Source organism: Phyllobates terribilis, unplaced genomic scaffold (genome assembly GCF_046119375.1).
Source record: "Phyllobates terribilis strain yellow unplaced genomic scaffold, ASM4611937v1 Scaffold_3__8_contigs__length_932513732, whole genome shotgun sequence".
NCBI lineage: Eukaryota > Metazoa > Chordata > Amphibia > Anura > Dendrobatidae > Phyllobates > Phyllobates terribilis.
Genome location: NW_027362763.1, coordinates 381,716,506 through 381,744,498, shown reverse-complemented (window position 1 = coordinate 381,744,498; position 27,993 = coordinate 381,716,506). Strand labels below are relative to the sequence as shown.

Genomic DNA, 27,993 nt, shown 5'->3' with positions numbered 1-27,993 from the left:
GTTAGCAGCATATCTCTAAATAATGCTGGGATCAGGTGCTGGTAAGATGCCAGTTCTACACATTGAAATATGAATACAATATAGTTAAATCCAATCATTCACAGCTGACATTTTCTTTTCTTACACTTTATCTTATTTACTGTATCCTGATCAGAATACCTTGAAGTCTTCTCCAAACCATGACTTGTTTCTGCATACAAACTCCCCATACTGCTGCTACAGCCAATGCCCCTTTCAGTGTCCTCTACACAATAGTAGTGACCACCTCTTTGCCCAACACAATACTAGTTCTCACTTTGTTGTTCCACATAAAGTCCCTTCAAAATGTAATAAGTCTGTTGTTTTACCCATCGTAAAATATTAATGCCTTTGTATTCCACAGTAATAATGCTCACCTTCCTTCCCCCATACATATAATTCCCCCATTGTGCCCCCACAAAGTTATCCTTGTGCTGTTTAAGCTTCTATAGAGTAATAATCCCCCTTTGTGACAAAACAAAATAATAATGCCTTCTTTAAGCCAAACGATACCAGTGCCTTCCTTTGGGCCATTGCATAATAATGATACCTATTTTGTGCCCTCGGCAAGTAGTTGTCTCCCTTTGTGTCTACACAATAATAATCTCATTTGTGCCCCCACAAAATGTAATATTGTCCTCCAAATAATGTTACATATTACATATACAGTAATAATTCCCCTTTGTGCACACAAAGTATGAGTGACCCCATCTGTACCTTTCAAAGTAATGGTACCCCCTGCAAAGACAGATTGTGGAGTCCTCAGTCCCCTTAGTTATTTGCCAAGAAATGTGCCTAGAAACTTTATTTCTTAAAGGAGTTAGCCACTACTGTTTTATGGATGGCTCCATAAAACCTATATTACTTCGGCTGGGTACTAGAATAGGACATCAAAAAAAAAGTAATGGCCAACCTCTTTAATGCTCTTCTGCCTGAGTACATGCTACAGAAAGCTGTAGTCTAAGGAAACTTGGTAGGAGAAGTCTATGCTGTGTCGGTCAGCAGACAGTAATAATGTTTCTTGGCACATTTCTTTGCAGAGATGGCCACATTACTGATGGGTGATGGCCAGAGGCTCTGAGCAATATTTTTGTAACCCACTATAGGACCTCAGTGTGGCCGTTCCAAGATCTGACAAGTAGTCAGTCTGGGCCTAGCAATTAGTATACGTGTTATTATTACAAATGCCCTCATTATGTGTAATATTTCTTATTGTTTAATTCAAATACATATCCTAGTAGGGTAGGGCTTATGTAACAGATTATGTAAATATATTTAAATGCATGGCTTTGCTAGCTTGTGTATTTTTTTTACATTTTGATGTTTAACACTAATGATTAAAAAAAAACTTTATTTGTTTTTCCTATGTTAGATATTTTGTTAGTTTGGAAGTTATATATAGGCTTAATCCCTAACACTCCATCCTTTATTTTAAATATTCCTATTTACAGATAGTGAAGAGCAAGCAGTATGATTTGACTGTTGAAGTTACAACTGTAAAACAGGAAAAAGAATTCCTGCTTAACAATGAAGATCAGGTTTTTGAAGAACGTAATGTATTGGAAGGATTTAGGAGAGCAGATTTACCGAAGATGGGTTATATGTCCTCCAGTTACAAAAACTATGCAGGCTCTGAGACTTCTTTGAGTGACAGTTCCTCCATTGATGATAGGTTCCTCTTCCAAGGTCTCAGAAAAAATGTATCTGCTAAACAAATGGTAGCAGCTAAAATACTCGATGCCAAAACAATGGAGCAGCTTGAGTTAGGTCAAACAACTGTTCAAGAAGTTCAGAAAGAACTTGACACATACCTGTCAAAAGCTACTGCAATAGCAGGTTTATACCTTGAATCAAGCAGAGAAAGAGTGTCTTTTGGTTTAGCTGCAAAAAAGGGAATTATTGATAAAGGGTTAGCGTTTGAGTATTTAGAAGCACAAGTAGTGACAGGTTTTATCATTGATCCTTCTACAGGCAAAAAATATTCTGTTGAGGAAGCCATCAGCTGTGGATTTGCTGACCACGAATTTAAAGAAAAACTCCTTGAAGCTGAAAAAGCTGTCATAGGATACATTCATTCTGGCAAAAGGCTCTCTGTTTTCCAGGCCATTGAGGCTAGACTACTGGAAAGACAGAAAGGGAAAAGGATTCTTGAAGCTCAGATTGCCACTGGTGGAGTCATTGACCCAGTTAAAAGCATACGAATACCATCTGAAGTGGCAGTTCTAAAGGGTTTGGTAAATCATACAACACTGAAATTTTTGCATGAACCAGCTAGCAATGTGAAGGGCTTTCACTTTCCCACCAATAAGCAGAGTATGTATTATTCAGATTTACTGCAATTGTGTGTTCTTGACTTAGATAGTAAAACATTCCTCTTGCCAATTGGTGAAAGAGAAATTACAGCTTTTTCAGCAGAAAGAGGTCACAAGATATGCATAGTAGACATCCGATCCGGTACAGAAATGACCCGTTTTGAGGCATTTGAAAGAGGTCTCATTGACAAGAAAACATATAGTGACCTTTCACAAAGTGAGTGCCAGTGGGAGAGTTCGACAGTTTTCGACTCTGAGGGCAAATCACAAGTACACTTAACTGATCACAAGACAGGAAGACAGTTTATTTTAGAAGAAGCTGTTTTGCAAGGTAAAATTGACAGATCCCTAATTGTTAAGTTTAAAGAAGGGGTGTTTCCGGCCATTCAGCTAGCTGACATTTTAGTAACTAAAACAAGACCAAGTAAGAACCCTAACAGTCCCATAGCAGGCTATTATATTTATGAAACCAATGAAAGGGTCTCTGTCTTTAAAGCTTTGAGAAGAAACATGGTAGACCGAATAACAGTGTTTAGATGTCTTGAAGCTCAGATTAGTACAGGAGGGATCATTGATCCTTCAAATGGGAAAAAATATAATGTGTCAGATGCTTTACGTAAAGGCTTGGTTGATGACGTTTGCGCTAAGCAAATTCAAAATTGTGAGGTGACATACACTGGAGTTACCCACCCCACAACAAAAGCCATCTTGTCTGCTGGTGAAGCTATGAACTTGAACATGTTAAGCAAAGAAATTGGTTCCAGATGCCTAGAGTATCAGTACTTAACTGGAGGATTGATAGACCCTAGATCACATTCACGGCTTTCATTGGAGGACGCAATCAAAAAAGGAATCGTCGATGCTGTCACAGCAACAAAACTAAAGGATGAGAAGTCATATGTCAAAAATCTTACCTGCCCTAAAACCAGGAGGAAGTTATCGTACAAGGAAGCTCTAGAGAAAACAGTATATGATTGTCATACTGGACTACGTTTGATGGAAGCTCCTCTTCCTCTGAATGTCGGAATTCCTAGCCTTTATTTTTCTTCCCAATAAAGTCAACTGCAGCATCTAATAAATACACCACAATGAGTAGTCCTTATGGGCAATCTAATGGATGTTCATCGTGAAGTAGTGGAAACCGGTTCATAATGATGGAGGATCTTGTTTTTCTTTGCATTACCTCTTTGTACATAATGTGGTATGTATGTTGCTGATTATCAGCAGTGGTAACACTAAGTTTGTTGTGTTTCTTAATATCCTTCCAATCTTGTTTCACCTAATCTTACATCTACATTGTATAATATAAATGCTTTTCTATATTGGGAGAAAGAGTTAATTCTATACCCTACCCTCGTCCTGTTACCTTGATAGGGGTCTTGTTGATTCACCTTGAACTTTTTACACTGACCCCCTAGGTAGACTATGCGACTGATTCTAAAACACATTAATTAGCCTACCATACGTAAAAGCTGTGTGTTCTATATACACTGATGTACGTTATTTGCAAAAGCTAAATGTAAGAGTACTGTAAATGACAAATGATGCGAATAAGTCGAAATGTCTGCTTAGAATTTGCACCTCTGAGAGTTCTTGGATGTTTTAAGGAATAGCAAAATGTTAATCAATTGAGAAACACAGTTAATGAAGTGTTCAAGATTTGTGCCAAGTTATTTCTTATTTTTTTGTTTACCGCTGATGATCAAAGCTAATGCAAAGGCAGTATATGTTTATATTCATGGTCTTTCATGGTTTTTACTTTTATCTTCCTTTCAAAGGTACACATTGTACTTTGGGGTCTATTCATGCCAATCCATGAAAGAGGTTGCTATGTTATGCATCAAAGTACATAAAATAGATTTTGCTTCACAAGGAATTACGTGGCTCCAAATCACAGAAATATTCATATTTTTGTATATTCTTCCCATACTGTGTCTAATAGATATCATTTAATTCTGTATATAGCTAATATGAAAATAATGGCGTGTAGTAACCATTTATGAATCTTATTAAACACAGTGGGGGAATAGATCGCAAGGATTATTAGTTCCAGTAATTTCTCTTTTGTATTAATACGGTATTTCTTCTATGGAATATACTTATGTATCAATATGAAATCAAATGTATCCAACATAATTGTATTTTTTAATATTTTGCTGTAATATTTAGCTTTTTTGTATGTAATGTTTGTGTTTTACATCACGCATTTATTGCTAGAAATCATTGGAAGAGGAAAAGAAAGAGCATGTAAAGAAAGCAGGTGACATACTGAATTGGGTGTCTAAGGTCACTAAAACGCTAAGTAAAGAAGGTGGAGATGGAGAGAGTGCAGGAATGACACCCACTGCTAAGCACCAGGTATTGGAAACATTATTTGGTAATCAGCATTCCTTACCTCCCACACCAGACATTAAGTATAATCATGTGTTGTGTTTGCTAAGCAATAAAATTGTATATCGTACCCATATGCCATGTTTCACTGGTTATATGCAGCAAAGCATTTGTAAAATACATACTTATTAAAAACAACAAATATTTCATTATTGATGATCTCTACCTAATAAAAGGTTTGATATGGTCTTCTTCAGGAGTACTTTCAATGAATCTTTGGATCTGTGCAATCCGTCATTTTTCCAAATATTACAAAATTAGTCATTTTGGTATCAATATGTAGCAGTGTATGGCTTAGTATGAAAAGTATGTCAGAAAACCCTCTTATGGGCATTATTTTAAAAATGTGTCATATTTATTATCATAATTGACCTTACAGTTCGTTAATTACATGATGTAGTTTTCCATTATCTATAACACAGAGTTACAACAGAACTATAATATTATATTGTGACATTCTTTATTGCATTTGGAGAATGTAAGCCGCAAATCATCTGCTAAGCCTGATACATTGGAAGTCTGGGTCCTACTAAGATGTTCACATGTATTCATAAGATTAAAAAAATACAACAAAAAGAAACACAGAAAATCTCCTAAATGGCAACACTTATAATACAGGTTTTACATTCTTCAGTGCCAACGTTAATATGTATTAAAGGGATTATAAGATGCATTATTAGGACATTTCATGTTCCCAAGTTGCATCCACCAATTATGCACCACTTCTATGAGCCAAAGCAGGGAGTCGCCTCTGGAAGTTTTTTTGTTTTTTTTTGTTATCTGAATGATTGAAATTAGTTTCCGATGGGACAACGTCTTCTCCTCTGAAGTGAATAAAACACAGTGTACAATAAAAAACAAACTATGATAAAAAACCTTTCCATTTTGAAATCCTATTTGCTATTCTTTTGGTAAGTTGCTGTCTTTTTTTCAATAACAGCATTATCATTTTTCCCTTTCCTTCTTTTTTTCTCTCTTTCCTAATAAATGACACTGTTGAGTACAACACATTTGCAATAATGATGGTTATAGATAAACATACAAAATAGCCTAAGGAATTTTATGTTATCTGAATGGTTTTCCTAATTTTTCTATTGTTATTGGTACTCACGTGAACTGATCAGTTGATTTTCATGTCATAGTGTAACTGTAACAGTCGTTTAATGAATTAAATCTAATTCCGGCATATTAGAAGAACTATCCATTTATGTAATCATTTAGTCAGTGCCGATAATATTTTTTTTATTTAGTACTTTATGCATTCAGATCTTCAAATGTATGCTTATATCAACAGATCCCTTCATTAAGCATGCTTGTCGTCAGGATTTACTCATAAGGTTCATCAGGATAGAATCACCTTTACATACTTACTATACAATACACAATTTGTAGATGGGAAACATCATGGCACTATAATATATCCCACTGGGAAAGAAACTATAATGAGGTCAAGAGTCTTCATAATCATTCTGATTCTTAAAGCTTATTATTATTAAAGCTGCACTGAAAAAGCATCACATCTATGTTACTGAATATATTATTGTGTCTGTTAGTAGGCCCAATCAACTTCGTATACTTCAGACGGTGGTTTTCCTCTTACTCTGTGCTATCATCTAGACGTGTAAAAGCATTTACTAATACTGGCATACTACTTAAAGGGAATCTGTCAGCAAGTTTTTGCTACCTCTTCTGAGAGCAGCCTGATGTAAGCAAAAAGAGGCTGAATCCAACATTGTATCACTTAGATCACAGGGTGCAGCTGTTCTGACACAATAAGAGCTTTTAGATTTAGCAATGCAGCAGAGCTGAGAAAGCTTCCACCACCCAAACCAGGCTATGTATATACAATGTCCATAGACAGTGAGGTGCTTATCACAGGAGGGGGCGGAGTCGGCCTACCAGGCACTGCTGCTCTAGTCCAGCAATGATTAGCTCCTGCTGCTAAAACAATCATTACAAGTAAACAGGAAGGAGCTTGATAAGAGCGGCATCACTGAAATCTGTGTTTTAACCCCTACCTCATGCTGTCTTCAGATTACATACCAAAAATCTATTGACATATTCCCTTTAACAGTGTATCAGTGTGGAGCATGAGTGTGGCATGCATTGTGATCGCCTACTCTGCTCATTCTACTGATCAGGGCCAAGTTTTCCTTGAGATTCTTCACCACTTAATTTAAGTAAATAGCTTTGTAAAATACTCTTCAAAAAAATGTACTGTTTGTAAAATAATTCTACAGCTATCCAGAGACTTGCCAGGGACGCTTCAGAAGAATGAGTTTGTGCTAAACTATAGTTACTCCAGAAAATTGGTAAAACCACATAAATAAATGCTATCGCAAACAAACCAAAACTGGCTACAAAGCCCAAGGAAATATTTAACCTCCAAAACTTAATGTTGTCTGGGCAAAAAGAAAAGTTACCCAGGGCATTGTAGCTGTAAAAAATATAAGCTAAATAATACCTACCGGCAGTCACCTAGATCCAGCACTAGCCGCTCCTGTGATTGGCTGCAGTAGTTAGGTGATATGAGCAGCGCCTCATCAGAAAAATATCCAATGACGTGCTGATCAAGTTATCTGACTGTTGCGGCTAATCACAGTGCCGCCGCTGCTGCTGGAATGTCTCCGCTTCCTCTATCAGCCTCCACTGGATCCAGTTGCTTGCTGGTAAGTGAATATCATTTAGTTTATTTTTTTACAGCTCCAAGCCGCTGAGGAGCTTTTCTTTCTGACTGGAAAACCCCTTTAAAGGAATGTATTACATGTATAACTTAAAAGAATGTGAATTTTTTTAAATCATATTCTTATTTTCAAATCTTTTTTTCTTTTCTACTCATATTCCGATTATTTTTTTCTGTTTTTGTACATGATTATCTGGCGGCCGTCTTGCCTGAACTATAAACAGTGTTTAGAGGTGACTCATTGACTTCTGCAAGAGAAGTTCTAGGCATGCTGTATGATCTATGCAGAGGTCTCGCTGCAAGGAAAGGGAGGAGGGTGTCCACTAGCAAATGACAGTTGTGAGGTCCTGTGTTATTTGCCTGGAGTTTAATACTAGATGTGTTAATCCTATCTGTGATGAAAAGGAGAAAAAGGTCAGTTTATCGGGGACACTGGTTGTGTCCTGACAGCTCTAAAAATTACTACCATGGACAGGGTTGGAATTAGCCACTCAGTTGCCCTGGCCTCTACCCTTTAACCCCTGTATAGGGACCTAAACTTGCATAAGAACCCCTTGGTTAAGGCCATTGAGTAGGCTTCTGCCTGGTGGTGCATGCTGGCAGGAGTAGCAGGTAGCTGGGTCAGAACCAGGAGGGCAGACAAGGTGCAATGTCAAAATGCAGAAGAATCATCAATAAACAGGCCGAGATCAATACAGGAATAAAACAATCTAAACGGGCTGGACAAGAGATGTGAACCAGAGCTATTAAAATATATCTGGCAGCTTCTAGCAGTAAGCTGGGAGTAATAGGGAGTAGTTCTGTCCCATTGGCCAAAGCAGTGAGCTGATTACTCCTGCTGGGCAGCGCAAACACTCATACTGCCAGACTGTATGGCACTAAAGGTCCCAGCTACTCTGGTCTCAGTGGCTGAACAGAGTCTGTGCGGCCCAGAGCTTCCACTCCCAACGTCTACTCCATTTTCAGCACTGCCTGCAGGATAAATACGATGGTGTCTGATGACAGAAGTAGACCTTGCAGGAGCTGGTCCCAGAGAAGACATGACAGTCAGAATAATGTGAGGCTATGGTGAGTGACAAAACTGAAATATTTCAGATTTTTAAAATACAAATAATTATAGGTAAAATAAAATTGGCAAATATTTTTAGTGTGGCATGAAAACAAATTATTTATGCAAATATAAATAGGCTACACGTACAACAACAAAGAACGTTAAGGGAACGCCATAGGCCTTTTTTATTCTTCATGGTCAACCTAGTCCAAAATCACAAACAGCTTACATATTTATGCATATTCTGGCAAATTAGCAAAATAGAATAATAAAGAATATTAGTTATTTGTCAATATTATAGATTTTAAAATACTAATATGAACACATAAATAGCATTTACTGTAAATTGTAAAATGGTGATTTATACACACTAACACTAACCTGCATTAGAACCCCAAAAAAACAAACATGCAACTGCATTGAACACTGGACATGAACGCCCTCGTTTTACAGGTATTCTGATAATTTACAGATAGTTGACAAACACTGGCCTGAGGACATAGATGTTAAATATCAGCAAACCGAGGTCACGGTCTTCAGACCCCTGCCATACACATTAGACTAAAGTAATATTGGCGGAATCAGCCAGCAGTTTCATGTTTACAAGGACCATTCAATTCTGCCCTGACCAATGATGTTGAGGGCGAGAAGGATCCGACCACTGCAATTTCAACAGCCAATCCGTTTGTTCAACAGGGAGACAAGCTGCTGCCAGCTTATTCTGGCAGCGGATCTTGTATACAGAACATTGGAACGTTTGGCAAAACTGAAAATTTGGGTTAGATATCTGTCTGATGAACTATTGATCAGCCCACAACTATGTAATATATATGGGCGACTGTAGGTTCCCAGAGAGGTTTTAGGAAATATTAACGCAAATGTAGATATTTTTTAAGAATTAAAAATACGTAAGTGAAACATATTTTGTTTCTCATTTGTTTTATTCATATTTTTTTAATTCTCTGTACATGCCGTCTTGCATGAGCTGCTGTGTAAAATAATCAGCATCATATGAACAATAGGAACATTTAGACTGCAGATGTTTATTGATCTCTATGGGAGATTTTTCTAGGCAGGCTATCTACTGTTTTCAGTATATAGGTGTTACCTGTCAATGTAATTCTGTCTGTAATGATAATGAGATGGGTATGGAAAAGTGATCTCTAAAGCAGTGCTTCTCAGACTGTGAGGCTGGCCTCACCAGCGAGGTACCCCCTAGTGGTTGGTGAGGCACAGCTTGGAAGGCAGCTTTCATAAAAGTCCTTTTTATAGAGTGTAGAAATCTCCAGTTTAGCGACAACTTTGGCTCATTCTGTATTTATTTTAATATTATATTGAACTTAGGAGGCAAAAAATGTCCTTTTGCAAGATATTTTTATTTGAGTATGAAATTCCACTAAAGATGATGAGAACCGGATCATCTTGGTCAGTCTAGTGAGAGCCCAGGACTAAAAGTTTGAAAAGCCTTGCTCTAGAGAACCAGAAGTGTCAGGCTACTATTAGACTCAGTGGTCCAAGTGAAATTCATTTAAAAAAATCAGTCATTTTCTGATGACATATTCCCCGTAAACTAAAATGAACATACAGTCCAGGAAGAGACCAGCACTCGCTTTCCTCCATAAAAAAGGTTTATTGCAATAAAGATAAAATCGGGAACAATTCACACAGCAGTACTTCATGAGACACAGAGGGAAAACAGAAAATAGATAAGGCAACGCGTTTCTGACCTGTGCGGTCCTCTTCTGCTTAAGATTTTTTGGCCGTGCACTAAACAGGTGAGCTGAACTACTATATTTTTCTAAAATGAACATAGCACATAAGTATAATATTAATTTTCTTCTGTGGAATCTTATGAATATTAACTATGCCATTGATGGTCTTCTTCGCACAGTCTCTGTCTATTTTTGGGCCATACATATACACGTGAATGCCAAAGAAACGTATTCAAGTTTACCTATTAGTTTCTCTATAGCAAATGTATGCCCAAAAGGCAGAGGCTTCACGGGTAATGGTGAATCTGGATACTGTTTTATAAAGTACTCAAAAATGGAGCCTGTTGAAGTTTTAGTGTCATAAAAACATATATGCTGCCATACTTTTCTTTTAAAGTAATTTAAGAGGCTGTCCAATGCTTTTTTTATTCTAATGGGGAATTTTTTTATTATAAAAAGGCACCCCAGCATGGCCAGAAATAAAAAAACAACAAAAGACGTATTCACCTGCCAATCTCTCTGCCTATGGCTGTCGGTCAATCACCAATCTTTGATCTCTGCCTCTTGGCGTGTATATAATGGGACCACTGCAGCTAATCAGTGGACAAAACTGTTAGGAACGCGCTACCTCTGCATCTAGTAATTAGTTGCAGCAGTCATATTTGACTGATACATAGAATTCCAGTTTTAAGGACATGTGACTGCTGCAGCCAATCTCTGGCCACATCAGTGACTGTTGATCACTGCTGCAACCATTTTGTATTTGTTTTCTATAGTTGTAACATGATGTCCCCGCCAAAAGTCAATAATGTATTTTTAGAGACGTATTTTAAAGGGGGTTTTCCCACTAAAGAACTAGTGTAGCTATAGGTTATTCCCTGAATGTCTGATATGTAATGGGGGCAATGGAAGTCAGTTATTTTTGTTACCTCCATAGATTGAATGGAAAAATCCGTTATCTCTCTTTTTAACTTTTTGCGTGCTTATAGCCACTGTTGTCTGTTTCTTTGTGGGGAGCTCCTAGAGTAGCTATCGTGGTAGAGTTGTGGAGTGATTGTATTTTATGAGATCATATATTTTTTTTCTAACTTTTAAATATATGAGTGCCATATCCATGTTATTTATGTTTAAACTTTGAGATTTTTCTTAGATATACAGATGTTGCATCAGAATATTGGGAAACTTAAAATAATAAAGAGTTAAAGAGGATCTGTCTCCCCTCCCGACATCTCTGTTTTAGGAAATACTTGTATTTCATGTGTAATAACGATGCTTTCACATCTTTTGTTAGATCTTTGTATAGTTCTGTCCCAGTGTCATCCCCCCAGGTCTGACACTACTGACACTGATTGGGCAGTATCAATTTGTGAAGACACAAACTTCATTGACAAGAGGTCTTTTAACATAAGTTGTCAATTTATTCCTACATTTCAAGAAGATTAACAGCGAATTAGTAAAATACAGATGTTTTACAAATTATACATTTATTATTTATATTTAAGGCCCTATTAATTCCATGGTATTGTACATTTGAAAAGGGTTACATATAGTACAGACTAAAAGTTTGGACACACCTTCTCATTTAAAGATTTTTCTGTATTTTCATGACTATGAAAATTGTACATTCACTCTGAAGGCATCCAAACTATGAATTAACACATGTGGAATTATATACTTAACAAAAAAAGTGTGAAACAACTGAAAATATGTCTTATATTCTAGGTTCTTCAAAGTAGCCACCTTTTGCTTTGATGACTACTTTGCACACTCTTGGCAACTCTCTTGATGAGCTTCAAGAGGTAGTCACCGGAAATGGTTTTCACTTCACAGGTGTGCCCTGTCAGGTTTAATAAGTGGGATTTCTTGCCTTATAAATGGGGTTGGGACCATCAGTTGTGTTGTGCAGAAGTCTGGTGGATACACAGCTGACAGTCCTACTGAATAGACTGTTAGAATTTGTATTATGGCAAGAAAAAAGCAGCTAAGTAAAGAAAAATGAGTGGCCATCATTACTTTAAGAAATGAAGGTCAGTCAGTGCGAAAAATTGGGCAAACTTTGAAAGTGTCCTCAAGTGCAGTTGCAAAAACCATCAAGCACTACAAAGAAACTGGCTCACATGAGGACCGCCCCAGGAAAGGAAGACCAAGAGTCACCTCTGCTTCTGAGGATAAGTTTATCCAAGTCACCAGCCTCAGAAATCGCAGGTTAACAGCAGCTCAGATTAGAGACCAGGTCAATGCCACACATAGTTCTAGCAGGAGACACATCTCTACAACAACTGTTAAGAGGAGACTTTGTGCAGCAGGCCTTCATGGTAAAATAGCTGCTAGGAAACCACTGCTAAGGACAGGCAAGAAACAGAAGAGACTTGTTTGGGCTAAAGAACACAAGGAATGGACATTAGACCAATGGAAATCTGTGCTTTGGTCTGATGAGTCCAAATTTGAGATCTTTGGTTCCAACCACCGTGTCTTTGTGCGACGCAGAAAAGGTGAACGGATGGACTCTACATGCCTGGTTCCCACCGTGAAGCATGGAGCAGAAGGTGTGATGGTGTGGGGGTGCTTTGCTGGTGACACTGTTGGGGATTTATTCAAAATTGAAGGCATACTGAACCAGCATGGCTACCACAGCATTTTGCAGCGGCATGCTGTTCCATCCGGTTTGCGTTTAGTTGGACCATCATTTATTTCTCAACAGGACAATGACCCCAAACACACCTCCAGGCTGTGTAATGGCTATTTGACCAAGAAGGAGAGAGATGGGGTGCTACACCAGATGACCTGGCCTCCACAGTCACCAGACCTGAACCCAATCGAGATGGTTTGGGGTGATCTGGACCGCAGAGTGAAGGCAAAAGGGCCAACAAGTGCTAAGCATCTCTGGGAACTCCTTCAAGATTGTTGGAAGACCATTTCCGGTGACTACCTCTTGAAGCTCATCAAGAGAATGCCAAGAGTGTGCAAAGCAGTCATCAAAGCAAAAGGTGGCTACTTTGAAGAACCTAGAATATAAGACATATTTTCAGTTGTTTCACACTTTTTTGTTAAGTATATAATTCCACATGTGTTAATTCATAGTTTTGATGCCTTCAGTGTGAATGTACAATTTTCATAGTCATGAAAATACAGAAAAATCTTTAAATGAGAAGGTGTGTCCAAACTTTTGGTCTCAACTGTACATATACATAAAATAAAGTAAACTAACTGACAGACTGGTACAGGAGGCAGAGGAGGAAAGTACTATGCCCTCATGGGCTTAAAATCTACTGGATAATGGGGGAAGAAGACAGTAGGTCAGGAAGTTGGAGCAGCTCTGCTGGTAGTAAGGAGGCAACAGGGTCTTTACAGGCTGTAGACTTTTCTTAATAGATAACTTTTCAGGTTACATCTGAAGTTTCCAAATGTGGAAGACAATTCTATATACTAAGGCACTGAATTCCAGAGGATGGGGGATGCTCAGGAAAAATTTTGGCAGTGATTGTGTGAGAAATGTACGAAAGGAAAGGAGATAAGGTGGTCTTGTGAGGACCTGAGATTTTGTGAAGGGAGGTAGCGGGAGATTAGTTTGGTGGAGACAGTTTTTGGACAACTTTTGTAAGTCATTATTAGTAATTTAAACTGGATTCGTTGGGGAATTCGAAGCTAATGAAGGTATTGACTCATGGGAGAGGCGGAGGAGAAGCGGTAGGACCTGTGGATTAATAAAGCACCGGTTTTAAGGGTACAGTGGAGAGGTGCAAGAATGTTAATTGGGAGGCCATTAGGCCATATTGCAATAGTTGAGGCAGGAGATGATGAGGGCATGCACTAATATGTTATATTATTTTTAGTGATGAGCGAGCATGTTCTGTTAACCCTTTCCGCGAGCATGCTCGGGTGCTTGCCGAGTATCTTCAGCGTGCTCGGGTGTTATGTTTGAGTCGCGCCGTGTTCATTATTTGCGACTGTTTGACAGCTTTAATACATGTGAGGAATGCCTAAGAAACAAGCATTCCTCACATGTATTAAAGCTGTCAAACAGTCGCAAATCAAGCACGCCGCGACTCAAACATAACACCCGAGCACGCTGAAGATACTCTGGAAACACCTGAGCATGCTCGTAAATCTCGAGTAATGAGCATGCTTGCTCATCACTAATTATTTTTACTAAAACACACATATCTGAAGAGTTGACTGGTCTTTGTTAATGACTGTTAAAAGTTAAGTAGCACAAGTTTCATTTCAGATGATTTCCACTTTGGAGTCTAAAAGTGTTACATCATTATGTATGCAAATTAGTTCTTTTTGCAGAACAAAAAAACTTAACTTGCAAGTACCAACTGCGAAAGTTAGCTACATTGCAAGTCAATGTGCGATCCTTTAAGCTTTGCAATATAACCAGTGATAATGCCAAGCCAGAAACTCCTCTATGTGTGAATATCGAGGATATAATCCTCACATGTGCATCTTTGTATTTCAGATTTCTGGTGAAGAGATTCTCACAAAGCAGAATGAGATTTCGGATGCTCTTCAGACTTTACAATTGCTTTTAGCTAAGCATGGTGACAGGTATTGCACCAGTTTTTCTATGGTAAACATTTTTTCATAGATAACTAGGTACATTTTCTAAATATGTAGCTCTGAGTTAATTCATAATTGTCTCGCAAGTTGTCATAAATCCCATAAACATGACACTACACAATGTACTTGCATACTAGTTTTATAGGCAGCTTGTTTCAATTTTTTCCCCAGAATGACTGAAGAAGAAAGAGCAGATGTAGAAAATCAGATTAAAGCACTTCAAGAAAGTCAAAGTCTGTTATCGAGAGAAAGTAAAAGGCAGCAACAAGAGGCCAAGGAACTGGTAGATAAACTGGTGGAACAGAAGGTGACATCTGTAGAACATTTTAATCTATTTCTATTGCAACCAATTTCCAGATTTTTTGTGATTTTTTTTTGCATGTAATTGAAGTAATAATAAAGGGAAATAAGATTTGTTGTTCCCTAAATGGAACTTGGTTCCTTAAGTTTGGGTATGTTGTTGGTTTTTCTACGGAGCCAAGCTAATTTGTTCTGGCCTAATATTCACAGATATATTCTTGTCATGCTTTTCTATAATCTAATTTGATAAAGACTAGCAAAATATCACAAGTGTTTTTGTACCAGTGTTATCCTCCTGATATCTCTTTTAACAGCATTTTTCCATCAGGTGTGGTTTATACAGTGTGCTGTAAACATGACAAGCATGGTTCTTCATGTGACATCTCTTCTAACCCTTCACAAGCATCAAATAGCATGATGGTTTGCTTTACAGGTGGTACTTACTCTGCTTGTCATCAGTCTTCTCACTAACACACTATGTGTCCTAAAGCTAAATTCTAGTTCACAGATGCATGCTGAGTTCAAAGCTTGTGCCACCTTTGCTGTCAAGATACTGACAAAATCATTTTTTATCTGAACTGCTTATTCAGACAGCTTGTTCTGTGTGCGGTAAGTATCTTGAGCATGTGGTGCACTCTTATTAGAACTTGTAAATTGGCAATTGAAGTCATCATATTTGCTAATATCGTCTTATCTTGTTTCAGGTGGACAGAGTGGTGTCAGGGACGATTGATGAGGCAAATGGGAGAATTCTTTCCATTTACCAATCTGTGGTAGAAGGACTTGTTGATTATGAAACAGGAATTCTTCTACTTGAAATGCAACTTATAGTATCTGGCCTGGTTTGCCCACAGTTAAAGAGATGCTTTGACATTGAAGACGCTCAGAGTCATGGTCTTATAGATGATCAAATTGAAGTGCGACTCCGTGAAATATCTCATGCCAAATGTGTAATTTTATCTCTCCCTTCAAGTGATTTTCCTATAATTACAGCTTACGACCAAGGATTACTTTCAGAGACTGTAACAGTCAAAATGATCAACACTTTGCTTTCTTGTGGATGTCTTCAACTTGCCACTTCCAGAGAGCAGGTCAATGTGAACAAACTTTTCCAAAGGAATATCATTTCGACGTCAATGTTTACAAAACTCGTTGAGAGGCAAAAGATGGCCAAAGATTTGATTGATCCCATTACAGCAGAAAAGATGACAGTAGTAGACCTTTTCCAGAGGACTGTGAAAGATGAGAAAACAGGAATGAGACTTCTTTTAGTTAACTCAGACGATAAAGGTAAAATTACATTAAAATCTGGAAGGAAAATTAGTGTTTTACGTGCAGCACATGAAGGAATTCTGGACCGAGAAATCATGTACAGGCTACTTGGAGCACAGCTTTTATCAGGAGGTATTATTGATCTAGATACAGGAAACCAACTGACTTTGGAACAGGCTCAAGAACAAGGTGTTATTGATCATGGAACTGTTTGTGGAATTTTAACCCAACAGGTTCAACATGGTGGAATCCTTTGCCCATCTACAAGAAAGTATTTAACAGTAGATGAAGCTGTTCAGTGCAATTTAATTTCACATAGTAGTGCGTTGATGGTCCTAGAGGCTCAGAGAGGGTTTATTGGACTTATTTGGCCCGATACCAGTGAAATTTTCCCCATATCAACATCTTTACAACAAGGAATGATTTCTACTGAGCTAGCCCAAAAGATCCTAAGTAATAGACACAAAATTGCTGGGTTATATATTCCTGAAACATCAGAGATAGTACAATTAAATATTGCTGCTCAGTCTGGTATAATAGAGAAAAATACTGCATCAGTCCTTAGCAGCTTGGAATTACAGGATAAAATGCCAAATATAGATATTCTGGAACCAACCAAACATACTCTCAAATGGCTATCTTCTTACGAATGTCATACAACTCAACAGACTGAAAGTTCTGAAAACAAATCAGAAGAACTGACACATAATCCAGACCATACAAAGCAACTGTTTATTTCTTATCTCATGATTAATAGTTATATTGATGCAAATACTGGGGAAAGACTGTTACTATTTGACGGCGATCTTGATGAAGCTGCCAGCATGTTGCTTGAGTCTGAACATATTGTGCGTACATCATGTGAAAATAATGAAGGCATCACTGATATTTTGCCAGAAGATTTGAAGGTGAAAAAAACTGACCCAAGCCACGATACAGACATGAATATAATTGAATATGAAAGTATATCCCATTCTAACTCAGTACTTAAAGAAACAGAAGACCTGAAAACCGCTACAGAGCAGCATCAAATTAAGGATAAAATAGACATCACTGACCATGAGGAAGTGTATTTTCAATTGTTAAAAGATGTAGAAACTAACGACATATCTAATGAAATGAAGGTGCAGCACAATCCGACAGCTCGAACACATGAAGAGGCAGAATCTTTTCTTCTGAAAGATGTTATCGAAGCTGATGCTCACGTTTGTCAACTGAGTAGCATGGTTGATGCTGTAGATGAAAAGTACAATTTAATTCTGGAAGATAACATTCATAACCATTTTAATGAAGGCTCACATCAGACTGAAGAAGTTTATAATCATCCAGAAGACGTTGTAAGCACTTCAAATATCAGAATTATTAAAGATAATACTGAAGACCCCATTGAGTCTTTCAGAGATCCCCTTCATGATCAACTACAAAAAACGCCAGCTGAAGAACTTTGCGATAAAGACACTGACCATGATGGTGATGCCATTTTACCATCTCAAACCAGTAGTGATGTACTGCCTTATGTAAAACAAGATATTTCCATTGATCTTTATGGATATTTGGAGAACAGCAGTGACTCTGATATGTCTGATGGAAATTTTGAAAGTGAAGATGAAGCTGGTGATACAAATGAAACTAAAAAGACTTGGAAAACTATAGGAAATGGCATCATAGAAGACAGAACACCTACCCAAAGTGATACAAGCTCAGATGAAGATACTTACTATTATAATGATATTGATGCTGAAAACACAGATATTTTGCAAGGAAGGCAATTTCTGGAAACTATCATTGAAGAAGACTCTGAAAGTTACTCCTGTTTAGATGACCAGACTTCTATATATGACCAGACTTCTATATATAAGGAAAAAACTTGTTCAAGCAGTTTAGTAGAGGAAGAATATGAGAGAAGTAAATATGAATCTGTTGAAAAAGATGTGGATTGCAACATGAATACTGATGATAAAGTCATGATAGAGGAAGAACTGGATGAGGAATATGTCGAGAGTAGTTTTAGTGAAACTGATATTGACTGTTTTGTTACCGATGAGAACAACAGTGAAGAGGGCTATCAAGCCACTGACGGAGATTCAGATGAATATTTTGAAGACAATGAAATTGATAGCAAAGCTGTTTTATTCAATTTTGGCTGTGATAGTAATGAAACAAGCGGTCATAGTGAAAATATTTTGTGCCCACAATCTGGTAATTCTTGTAATTTGTCCAACACCAAGGTTCTGAGTGAATCAGATGAACCTTTACAATGTCAAGAACAACTTGATATCATCAGTCTAGACAATTCTAAGACATCACTAAGAGAACCATGTTCATTTATTGGAGAAGATTCTGAATCAAGTCAAACTGGAACTAAGTGTCTATATGACAAGTCAGGTGCAGAATGTCTACAAAGTGAAATTGAAAATAAAAATGAAATACCAGAATTAATTAACCAAAAAGATAATAGAAGTCATATACTATTCAATGCTGAAGACACCTCTGTGTATCCTAAATTGCATAGTGGCCCTGATTTTACTGATGATCACTCTGCCTTCAAACAGGAGACTAATAGTTATGGATCTCCAACTGATAATACCAATCCGAATCCGGAAAGTATTCTTGTAGAAAAAGAGAATGCAAGTGCTGAATGGAACATTGCACATTTGCAAACTGAAGATATAGAGACATGTAAACAATTAGAGAATGGTCATCAAAGCGATGATCAAAGTGCTACAAAGATTATGGAAAATGCCACAACTGAAAGGTCTACTGTGCATTCCAATAGTGATTCTGAGTCTAAGATCCATTTTGATCCCAAATTTGTTACACAATCTGAAAGTAATTACCATATAAAAGACGTAGAGTCACAAAGCAGGACCATTCAGAAGGTTAATTCAGATGTAACAGAGGACAATACATTGTGTAGAGAAAAAAGTCCCCATTTTCCCAAAACAAATGACAAAGAAATTTGCAAGAATCCTGATATGCTGAATAAAAATGAAGAGTCGAGGAATTATGGAGTAAAAAGCCCGATTCATATTGATAACTTGAGTGCAATTTTTGAGTCATCTACTAGTAAAAGTGATGATTTAATAGAAACGACTACCAGTACTGAGACTGAAACAATACGAAAATCTAATGTACTTGATATGGAATTAAGTAATGTAGGAGAAGCTGATAATTTAACTATTTACCTCAAAGGTTGTGCAGGAATTATGCAAACAATTGTCCATGATGTTCATGCCAAAGAAACTAACTTGAGAGTTAACAATACGGAGGAGAAATTAGAAAACATATTACCACAATTGTCTTATGACAAGTCCAATCAAACTACAAAAGATTCTGATGAAGATCCTAATCCTTTATTGGTTCTAGTAAACAGAGTAGCCAGAAGCAAGAATATATCCAAAGATAAATTACTTGAAGTAGGTGAACCAGCACATAATCTTGGGGAAGGTAACAAGCACACAAAACACATTCCAGACTTAGACCTTTTTAATGTGAAGAGTAAAGTAGAAGAAAATGGATTAATGATCAAGGGAGATTACAAAAAACAAGGCAAACATATTGAAAATGAACCTGTATTATATAATATGGGAATCACCCAAAATCAGGAAACTTTTAGTACTTCATCATCTTTAGGTGAAAAGGAAGTGCTGGAAACAAGTCGTCCAAAATTGATCTCTTCCCAGCTTGATGAAATCTTTCATGTTCCACCAGATTCTGAAAATTCAAACAAATTGGAAGAACTTATAATTAACATGAATAAAGGTCTGTTTCCTATTGAGCCGATCTCCTCTTCCATCCCTGACAAGATGATCAAGCTAATTCCTGAAAAAAACAAAACATTTTCCCCAGATTACTGTTCTGAGTCACCAGGAACTGCAAGAAAATTCAGCTTTAAAGACCAACCATGTAACGTAAAATCATTGGATGTGGATGCTACTAAAAATGTTTCCCCAGATTACAGTTCTGAGTCACCAGGAACTGCGAGAAAATTCAGCTTTACAGACCAAACTTCTAATGTAAAATCATTGATTGTGGACGCTACTACAGAAAGTATTACACATTCATCTGTCTCTGAAGTGGAGGAAAATGCAGAAGACAAAGAGTCTGAAAAGGTGGGTTAATGTCAAGGACACATTTTACTATATTGAAAGCTGCTCCAAATAAATTAATTTGGTAGTGTGGTGTACTGTATAAAGAGTTATAAAATGGTATCGTTTCTACCACACCACCTTGCCTGCATTTTTACTCTCAGTTCAGTGGCATTTCTTCTTAGAGCTAAAGAACCAAGTAATTGCTGTGTAGCAGCCCATATATGTTGTTGACGCTGGAAGGTATTTTCTGAGCAATCAATCTGTTGAACCTGGCTGATCATCTCTAATTTGGATTGATACTTGTTAAAAAAGAAGCTACTTGAAAATAGTCAAGACAAGCATTCTATATTTTATGATGTGGTATGAATTATTTTTTTAAAGATGTAATTAGAAAGCCAATTTAAGACACAATCAGCATATGTCTAGGTAAAGATTAACAGAGCCTCTACATTTACTCAAAAACTCTATTTTTCTACTCTTAACTCTATATGCAAAAATCGTCCAATTTTCATCCAGAAAAATCAGACATTTTTTCATCTGTCTTCTCAGCTGTATGCAGTTAATATTGCATCCCTATGGCATCCATTTTTATACATTAGTTGTTATTAAAATTTACAAGACCAAGACAGTTTCCTATATTAAAGAATTGCAATATGTCCGGTTGATCCATATGGGAACACATTTATTTAGGCATCCATAGATTTCAATAGGTGAGTCACATCCGAAACTAGATACTCCTGCAATTTTTTTCAAAGGGACATTTATTTCGTGAAAAATATAAATGGTAATCTGAACATCCCTATTGAATAACTTTGGTCCCAGTGCTGTCATTTTTTTTCTTGTACAGCACTCGGACCGAAAATACGGTTGTATGAACGTAGACTAACTGGATTTTCACATTCAATTTAGGCAACTTTGACTTTGAATCGGTGCTGTCAAACATTAAGTGACCATCTGACTGTTGTTCAGGATCAGAAACTTCACTTTGACAATTTTCCAACCCTTGGGGATAACTTGGAAACATTAAATCTTCAGCTTGATCAGCTAGAGGTCAGTATTGTTAATGTTTTCTCTCGGCACAAACATTTTTCTTTGTTTCTTTTCCTTGGCCATTTTTGGGTTTTCTGTGGAGCAACAATGCTGTGTTTGTTCAACTATATATTCAGAATTCCACTTGACAAAAATATAACATAAAGTGTTGCACAATGTAAGTAATTTGTGAAAAAGAATGTTTTTTTTTAGTTCATTTTGACTGATGCAGTCAGTGTAAAACAACACTGTTGTTAATCTTGGGGAATTAACATTCCAGTGTAGAGTCTGCTTCCATCATCTTTTTAAGGCTAGGGCACACAATGGTTTTTCTTTCTTCCGAGTAAATCAGTCTGATTATGTTAATCACACTGTCATCAGTCTCCGATTAGAGTTTGATCAGAGTGTGATCTGATTTTCTCAGAGATGGAGAAAAAAAATGTTTCTCCACCTTCTCTATGTTGGATATCATCCAAGTTTGGTCCGTTTTTTTTTCACAAACCAGTAGAGATGAATGGGTGAGTGCCATCTGATACTTGGAGGCATATTGTGCATGCTGCACAGCCCCATAGAATGACTTGGGGACCAGTGCGTTCCGTGAAAACGATGGCAAGCATTCCTCCGATATTTATGGTTGTCTACAGAAGTCCTAAGGATGACAAACATGCTGGATACATATATTTGCACAAATCTGTAGAGTTTGCATGTGGATTCTGCATGTTCACTAATGGGCTGGGTCCTTTACTTCTATACTGCACCCCGAACATATTGGGGCCAGTGGTTTCCAAGCAGTAGTACTCATTTATTATAGATTGTAAGTCATTTACATAAGAATAACTACAAAATGAAAGTCCAGTTTATATTTTAAGGCTAGAATTCACATTCATTCTGTTTAATATGCTGAGCACTTGCGACGGGATTTTTGTCTGTATTGTTCAAAATCGAAATTCAGACATGACCCCAATGGAGCCATTCTGTATAATGGGGCAGATGGAGTCACTCTGAACTTTGTTTGGCCCGTGTTCCAGTGGTGACCATGTTTTAGGTGGCCACAAAGAGCATAGTCTACTACGCTGTTATGTCCACCTAAAAATAGATGGACACTGTCGAGTCCAAAGTGACTCCGTTTTCCCCAGTATACTGAAAGGCTCTGATGGGTGTTACATCTGAATCCAATTTTTGGGGGATTTAGACAGAAACTCCCACATAAGTGCTCAGTTTAGATCACTGTATGAATGTGAACTAGATTTAGAATAAAGACTAAGATAATAGTAATCACTAACTTTACCTAATATGACTGTGCCACAAGGAAACTAAGAAAGAACCACACTTTAGTCAATTTATTAGTTACAGAGTTAAAGTTTGTGCTCATGTTCATTCCCCAAAACCTTCAATTCAGAGGCTACATATTAGATTTTTAATAAACTTTTTTCATCCTCTCTTTCAGTTGTTTGAATCAAGGTTGGCTGCATTTTCCGTTACTCTAAAAAAAGATGTACAGTTTGCAGAGCAAATCTTAACCTCTGTTCCTGGTGACCTTCCAGGAGAGCAGCTGAAGGAGTTAAGTGAGACCTTGATGAATTCCTTTGCTACAGTTTGTGAAATGTCTTCAGATCGTGCTAAACAGATTGCATGTGCTGTGGATGCTGAAATAGTAAGTGACTGAGTTACGTTGTAATTACTATTTAACAGTTTGTTTTTGACGATTTTTTTCTTTGTTGAACTTTTATATGACTCTTCTGCCAGTCTATGGTTGACAGCCGCTGTCCTTCTATTGCTTGCATTTATACGATTACCACGGTTTGTCTTCATTTTGACAAATTGATTTGTATTTAAAGAGTACCCATGACTAGTGAGTGGCTGCCTTTTTTTATTTCAGTTAACATTGGGCAGCCACAGATTGATAATTTTATTAAATGACTCCAATTAAAAACATACCTTCAAGTGTCCCTATTGGTCCCCTAAAAAGACCAGACTTTCTTGCAAAAGTTGTATCTGAACCTCAACCCTCCACAGGTCCTCTCAAGAACAGTAATTGCTCTAATAATGTTGCTATTTAGTATCTGCTTAGTAAAGGATGTATCAGAACTCAAAGTGCGAGATTTACCGATAAAATGTCATATCTCGCGCTTTCAATGTGAGAAGGACTAGCAAAATTTTGGGTGCAACTTTTGCTAGAAAGTCGGTTTTTTAGGGGGTGTCAGAGACTAGTTATTCACCATCAGGTTGATTGTCATTGTTATACATGGGTTTTCAGTTCTATAGGAAGACTAACAAAGATACACACACCAGATTGTCTTTCAAGAGAGTCTTATTTATTATAACATAGGCCTATCTTTTATAGGGGGCCAGTTTACATGTAAAATTGCTTAACTATTGCATAACTGGTCCTGGGTTCAAATCCCACCAAGGACAACATTTGCAATGAGTTTGTTCTCCCCATGTTTGCATGGGTTTCCTCCGGGTTCTCTGGTTTCCTCCCACACTCCAAAGACATACTGATAGGGAATCTAGATTGTGAGCCCCATTGGAGACAGTGCCCATAATGTTTGTAAAGCGCTGTGGAATTAATGGCGCTATATAAGTGAGTAAAATAAAATTAATAAATAAATAAAACTGTAGTCAGGGACACTTCTAGAATTTTTAATTGGTGTTATTTATTTAAAATTATCAGTCTGTGGCTGCCCAGTATTAACTTAAGGGTTATTCTCTATCTAATTAGTTACACAGTATGGAAAAACAAATTTGCAAGTCTGCTGTCATTCTTCTGCAATGATTGCTTTTATACTACATGGTGTGCATCTTATTTCCATGGAGCTTGGCCACATTCCAGGAGAGGGGTTAACTCCTGACATACCAGTCAGGTTTCTACAACCCAGTGACCTTTATATGGCAGTTAGCTGCTCACCTCACTCCCCCTCCCTTTCAGCTCCTGACAAGCAGTTGTTATAAATCTTGCAAAGCCACCAGCCCCCTCCATTTCCTAATCGAGTGTCACTGTCCATGTATTTGTTCAAATGCCCTTTTCTTTCTATGTGTAAATATAGTGATATTAGTGTAGATTCAGAAAAAACACTGGTGGCTGAATGTATTAGAGCAGAACTTGTGCTGAGTAGTAGTTAGCGAGTGTGTTCTGTTAACCCTTTCAGTGAGCATGCTCGGGTGCTCGCTGAGTATCTTCAGCGTGCTCGGGTGTTATGTTTTAGTCGGCTGTGTGCATGAATTGCGACTGTTTGACAGCTTTAATACATGTGAGGAATGCCTAAGAAACAGGTATTCCTCACATGTATTAAAGCTGTCAAACAGTCGCAGATCATGCACACAGCCCGACTCAAACATAACACCCGAGCACGCTGAAAATACTCGGGGAAACACCCGAGCATGCTTGTAAATCTCAAGTAACAAGCATGCTCGCTCATCACTAGTGCTGAGCTTTATAGTTTTATTAATACTACAGCTCTGTTACTCACCAGAACTGTTACAAGGAGGAGAGCCCACCTTGCTAGATACCAGAAAATGAAAGACTGGAAAGCTGTGTGCTGCTTAAGAGACAACTTGAGAATAATTCTTTAAAATGGGCAACAATACACTGGTGAAAGCTGTTCTTTAAGCATCAAGTTAACTCTTAATATAAACAGTAGTTTGTTTTTCTAAAATAAGTCTCTTTTTTTTTCATTTTCATTTCAGGATAAGTTAGCAGAAACCCATCAAGACTTACTTAAACGACTACAAGTCTTGGCAGATTGGATAACCTCCAGTAATGAAACATTGAATATTTCAATGAGCAGTAATGATGTGGGTGTTATAAAGCATTCCATGGAGTCTTTGAAGGTAATAGTATTATTTTTTCCTTTACTCGCATAGCACAGACATACATAGAGGTTTTTATTTATATATATATATATATATATATATATATATATATATATATATATATATATATATATATATATATATATATAATTTATATATACACACACAGCGGATGAAATAAGTATTAAAAACATCACCAATTTTCTAAGTAAGTATATTTCTAAATAAGGTGTTGACATGAAATTCTCACCAGAGGTCGATAATAACGCATACAATCCAAACAGGCAAAGAAATTAAACCACAGATGTCCATAAATTAAATGATGTGTAATAATTAGAAATGAAACCGGGAAAAAGTATTGAACACGCTTACTGAAATGTATTTAATACTTCATACAAAAGCCTTTGTTGGTGATGACAGCTTCAAGACGCATCCTGTATGGAGAAACTAGTCACATGCATTGCTCATATGTGATTTTGGCCTATTCTTCCATACAAACATTCTTCAAATCCTGAAGGCGCTGTGGGCTCCTTCTATGAACTCTGAGCTTTAGTTCTTTCCATAAATTGTCTATTGGATTCAGGTCAGGTGATTGGCTGGGCCATTCTAGCGGCTTTATTTTATTTTTATTTTTTATTTTTCTTGCCTGTGTGTTTGGGATCATTGTCTAGCTGAGATGTCCACCTTTGTTTTATCTTCATCATCCTGGTAGATGGCAGCAGATTTTTAGCAGGAATGTCTCGGTACAATTGTCCATTCATCCTTCCTTCAATCGTATGAAGTTTGCCAGTGGTGTTTTTGGGGTGATATGCAGTGCCTTTTGTTCTTCAAACATGGTGTGTAATATGGCATCCAAAGAGTTCAATTTTGGTCTCATCTGACCAGATTGTATTCTTCTAGTATTTCTTAGACTTGTCTAAATGTTATTGAGCAAACTTTAAACGTGATTGACAATGCTTTTGTTCAGCAATGGAGTCTTGAGTGGTGAGCGTGCATACAGACCACGAAGATTGAATGCATTGCTTATTGTATTCTTTGAAACAATTGTACCTGCTGATTCCAGGTCTTTCTGTAGCTCTCCACAGGTGGTCCTTGGCTGTTGGACAACTCTTCTGATAACTCTTTTCACTTCTCTGTCTGAGTTCTTGTGAGTAGCACCTGGTCGTTGCCAGTTTACAGTGAAATGATGTTGTTTCCACTTCCGGATTATGGCCCCGACATTTCTCACTGAAACCTTCATTAGTTTAGAAATTCTTCTGTAACCAATGCCATCAGTATATTTTGCTAAAATGAGGTTGCTATTATCTTGAGACAGCTCACTGCTTTTACCCATCATGAGATGTTTCTTGTGTGGCACCTTAGTAATGAGACACCTTTTTATAGGAAATCAGTTGAACCAGCTAATATTATTTTTAACTAAGTGGCAGGATTGCTTTCTAATTACTGATAGATTTCAGCTAGTGTCATGACTTTCCATAGCTTTTTGCACCTCACTTTCTTTGTGTGTTCAATACGTTTTCCCTGTGTCATTTCTCATTATTACACATAGCTTAATTTATGGACATCTACAGTCATGGCCAAAAGTTTTGAGAATGACACCAAAATTATATTTTCACATGATCTGCTGGCCTCTGGTTTTTATTAGTGTTTGTCTGATGTTTATATCACATATAGAAATATAATTGCAATCATATTATGAGTACCAATAAGTTATATTGACAGTTAGAATGAGTTAATGCAGCAAGTCAATATTTGCAGTGTTGCCCCTTCTTCTTCAAGACCTCTGTAATTCTCCCTGGCATGCTCTCAATCAACTTTTGGACCAAATCCTGACTGATAGCAGTCCATTCTTGCATAATCAATGCTTGCATTTTGCCAGAATTTGTTGGTTTTTGTTTGTCCACCCGTCTCTTGATGATTGACCACAAGTTCTCAATGGGATTAAGATCTGGGGAGTTTCCAGGCCATGGACCCAAAATCTCTATGTTTTGTTCCATGAGCCATTTAGTTATCACCTTTGCTTTATGGCAAGGTGCTCCATCATGCTGGAAAAGGCATTGTTGGGCGCCAAACTGCTCTTGGACGGTTGGGAGAAGTTGCTCTTGGAGGACATTCTGGTACCATTCTTTATTCATGGCTGTGTTTTTAGGCAAGACTGTGAGTGAGCCGATTCCCTTGGCTGAGAAGCAACCCCACACATGAATGGTTTCAGGATGCTTTACAGTTGGCATGAGACAAGACTTATTCTTCTCCGAATAAGCTGTTTTCCAGATGTCCCAAACAATCGAAAAGGGGATTCATCAGAGAAAATGACTTTGCCCCAGTCCTCAGCAGTCCACTCCCTGTACCTTTTGCAGAATATCAGTCGGTCCCTGATGTTTTTTCTGGAGAGAAGTGGCTTCTTTGCTGCCCTCCTTGAAACCAGCCCTTGCTCAAAGAGTCTCCGCCTCACAGTGCGTGCAGAAGCACTCACACCAGCCTGCTGCCATTCCTGAGCAAGCTCGGCACTGCTGGTAGTCCGATCCCGCAGCTGAAACAGTTTTAAGATACGGTCCTGGCGCTTGCTGGTCTTTCTTGGGCGCCCTGGAGCCTTTTTGACAACAATGGAAGCTCTCTCCTTGAAGTTCTTGATGATGCGATAGATTGTTGACTGAGGTGCAATCTTTGTAGCTGCGATACTCTTCCCTGTTAGGCCATTTTTGTGCAGTGCAATGATGGCTGCACGTGTTTCTTTAGAGATAACCATGGTTAACTGAAG

General features: G+C 37.6%; 1 protein-coding gene across 29 annotated transcripts in view; it reads left to right on the top strand.

The window, feature by feature from the left end:
- The window catches only part of DST (dystonin), a 744,334-nt gene that overhangs the window by 480,570 nt on the left and 235,771 nt on the right, over positions 1 to 27,993 (top strand). For 25 of the 29 annotated variants that reach the window (XM_073675444.1, XM_073675441.1, XM_073675455.1 and 22 more), the window contains 7 exons: positions 4,548 to 4,688; positions 14,630 to 14,718; positions 14,902 to 15,037; positions 15,735 to 20,414; positions 21,303 to 21,443; positions 22,870 to 23,076; positions 25,110 to 25,253. In XM_073675444.1, the coding sequence (XP_073531545.1) occupies positions 4,548 to 4,688; positions 14,630 to 14,718; positions 14,902 to 15,037; positions 15,735 to 20,414; positions 21,303 to 21,443; positions 22,870 to 23,076; positions 25,110 to 25,253 (5,538 nt within the window). Of the gene's footprint in view, positions 1 to 1,469; positions 3,532 to 4,547; positions 4,689 to 14,629; positions 14,719 to 14,901; positions 15,038 to 15,734; positions 20,415 to 21,302; positions 21,444 to 22,869; positions 23,077 to 25,109; positions 25,254 to 27,993 lie in introns of those variants that run through there. The other 4 variants (XM_073675452.1, XM_073675454.1, XM_073675461.1 and 1 more) reach the window with 2 other exon arrangements.